The 2,878-nt window shown below is 42.9% G+C and overlaps 1 protein-coding gene across 1 annotated transcript in view; it reads right to left on the bottom strand.

Moving 5' to 3' along the window:
• Positions 1-1,533: 1,533 nt before the first annotated feature.
• The window catches only part of LOC106534650 (neurofibromin), a gene marked incomplete at its 5' end in the record, with an annotated part of 25,342 nt that continues 23,997 nt past the window's right edge, over positions 1,534-2,878 (bottom strand). Inside the window, 1 exon segment of the mRNA XM_014031350.1 lies at positions 1,534-2,038. Coding sequence (XP_013886804.1) covers positions 1,896-2,038 — 143 coding nt within the window.

Here is a 2,878-nt window from a genome sequence, read left to right as displayed (position 1 = left end):
TGTGCCATTCCACATTATTACAAATAACTTCATTTCTGGACATTTATGGTTTGATTTCTTTGTATGGATGGATCACTTGGGTTGTTACCAACATCTGGTGAAAATTTCACGTCATTAGCACCTCTAGTAATATATTTACTGAGAAAAATGTTGATGTGTTTAATATTTATTTTACCCGCTGTATATATGACACACATGACTCTGAGTTTTATGTGACAGAAAGTGGTTTTCTTCTGTAAATATGTTAGCAAAAACCTATAATGAAAATTTCCCAGACTGCTTATAGATTCATCTCTTGAGCAAATACTAATTTTTTACATATCACAACATTGGCAATTTTCTCAGCTTTCATTTAAACCATATTTTATAGAAACCAGATAAGAAATGAGGGTGCTATGAATATTTTTTGTCACAGACTGATGCGCATCCTGCATTGAAACTCTGTTTTGTTGACATGACTCAATGCAGAATAGTGGCTCCTGTGACGGCGCGTTGTTAGCTTTAGCAGCTATATGTCATGTCCAATCCAGTAATATAGATCAATGGAACTGATCCTCATCAGTGGGACCAGCTGTAGTTACAGGTGTGTTTTAACACAACACCATCCATCTGTGGGGTCAAAGGTCATTTACAGTCCAGAGTTCTACACAAAGACTATCCATTAACAGGTCAAAGGTCAAAGGTTGACCCGTGAGACCAGAGGACAGATGTTTACCCAGAATGCACTGCTCCCAGCTGTCAGCATGGTCTGATGAATGGATCATGAAGTCCTCTGTAGACCAAAGGGTTCTAGATGTGAGTCGGTGTAAGTTTGGACCAAACTGGATCCAACAGAACTGTGATCTCAAACCCAGCATCTGATCTACAGCAGGAAAACCCCTGGTGCTGCAGCGGTCCAGTCAGGGTCCAGACCCTGAGCCTGACTGAAACCCAGAGGTGGACCTTCAGATCAGAGACTAACGATGGACAGAAGAGTGGGACAAAGTTCCTCCACAACTGATGAAGTCCTACGGAAACCCACCGAGTCCTGCTGCAGGAGGTTCTGTTTAGTTTTTGTTCCATAAAGAAGGATTCAGCAGAATCTGTTGTTTTTGTTTCGATTTGAATCATTTCAGGACCTGATGAAGACCCTGTGAAGCCTCTAACGCTCAGGTTCTGCAGTTAAACACTCAGACTGTCAGCACGTTTCTTCAATGTGAAAGCGGTTCTGTTTTGGTTCTGGACGTTGGTTTAAACTGTGTGAAAAGATCCAAAATGTTCTGCTGCTGAAAACATGAAGCGTGACAAAAAAACAAAAGTGTTGGAGAAGATTCAAAGGGTAGAAAGTGAGTGAGCAGACCCTCCTGAAGGGTAAATACTTCAGCTGGATGTTGGAACATCTTCAGACTGGTTTGGACTCATGGGAACAGCAACATCTCTCCTCCAGAACCAGAACTTGTTCGTTGAACCCAGCGAGGGCTGACTCTGACTTTACAGATTGTACATGTTGAAAAACCCTGACAAAAGGCACACAATGGAGAAAACAGCAACATCTACAGGAACACAAAGTATTTTACATCTGTCTATATCAAATATGTACAGGACTGAAGGAGGGAGGTCCAGAGTGGTTCTGGTCTGTGTCACAGAACCTAAAAACATGCAACCAACCAGACTTCAGCTTCAAGTATCAGTCTGTTCTGCTGCGGTCTGAAGCTTGGATTTCTCATGAGCCACCTTTTCAGAGAACAACAATGTCTTGTGGAACCCAGTGAGGAGCAGACGTGTCCGGTTCCCCTCCATGTTCCTCCGGTTCCTCAAAGACAAGTCCAGATTTCTTCTAAAGCACTGACACTGAAGGAGGAGGAGGACAGAGTGAAAGCAGCGCAGCCAGAACACCTCAGGGGCTGGAAACTGGATCAGACTATCTTCTTGATGCTGGGTCTCTTAAAGCTGCCGGCGCTGCGCTGCTTCTGCACCTGACTGGCTGAGCCATGACGAGTGCGCACCCCGCTGGACAGAGCTGAGCTGGGGGACAGCTGCACATTCTCTTTGTCCACGCCTGGAGAGCACATGAAAGAGAAGAAGAAGACCAGTCAAAAGGTACAAAAGAATACAGATCGCCATACAGGTCAAGCCCTGAGTGTGTGTTAGGGATGACTTTCAGCTACTACCAACCAGTGTTGTTTTCCTTAACGATGACGAAATATTTTCGTTGACATCCACTTTTTTCATGACAATAACGAGACGGTAACGAAATAAACACGAATCTTTGACGACTAAGACGTGACGAAACGTGTGTGAGTTTTCGTTGACGAGACTGGACAAAAAAGTTAGTCGGTGGTCTGTCAGTCACAGAGTGGAGGGAGGGACAGCAGTGCTGTTACACACACAGCAGCACACATTTCCTCCTCTCATTCAGTAAAGAAGGAAGACAAACAGCCTGCGCCGCTTCACAAAAAAAGAGAAAAAAAAAACAAGAAAACAGTCCGTCTGTCACCTGTAGCTTAACCAGGGAGTAACGTCTCCACCATTATTAAAAGCTGTCGCAGGTCCATTCTGAGCTCAGAAGCTGTTTGTTTACTTTCATGACAAAAGTAAAACCTTTCTTTTATTTTTTTTGGCGGGGGGACTTAGCAACTGCGCATGTCAGTGCTTCTGTTCTGAATACAAGCCTGATGCATGTAAACACTCGTTTGCACAAGTTTAAGTCTACTAAGTTTAGGACTGCACTGCAAAAACTGTCCATCTTACCAAGTTTTAAAACCTTATATCAGCCAAAAAGTCTTTTTGATCTTGTTTTGAGACTGATTTACTAAACAAGAACTGATTGTGTAAGAATAATCATCTTGTTTTCAGAATGTGTAAGATTATTTGTCTTATTTGTCTGAAAATTTGACTT

The sequence above is a fragment of the Austrofundulus limnaeus genome, unplaced genomic scaffold (assembly GCF_001266775.1).
Source record: "Austrofundulus limnaeus strain Quisiro unplaced genomic scaffold, Austrofundulus_limnaeus-1.0 Scaffold1234, whole genome shotgun sequence".
NCBI lineage: Eukaryota > Metazoa > Chordata > Actinopteri > Cyprinodontiformes > Rivulidae > Austrofundulus > Austrofundulus limnaeus.
The sequence above is the reverse complement of the archived record's forward strand: the minus strand, read 5'-3'. Positions and strand labels throughout refer to the sequence as shown.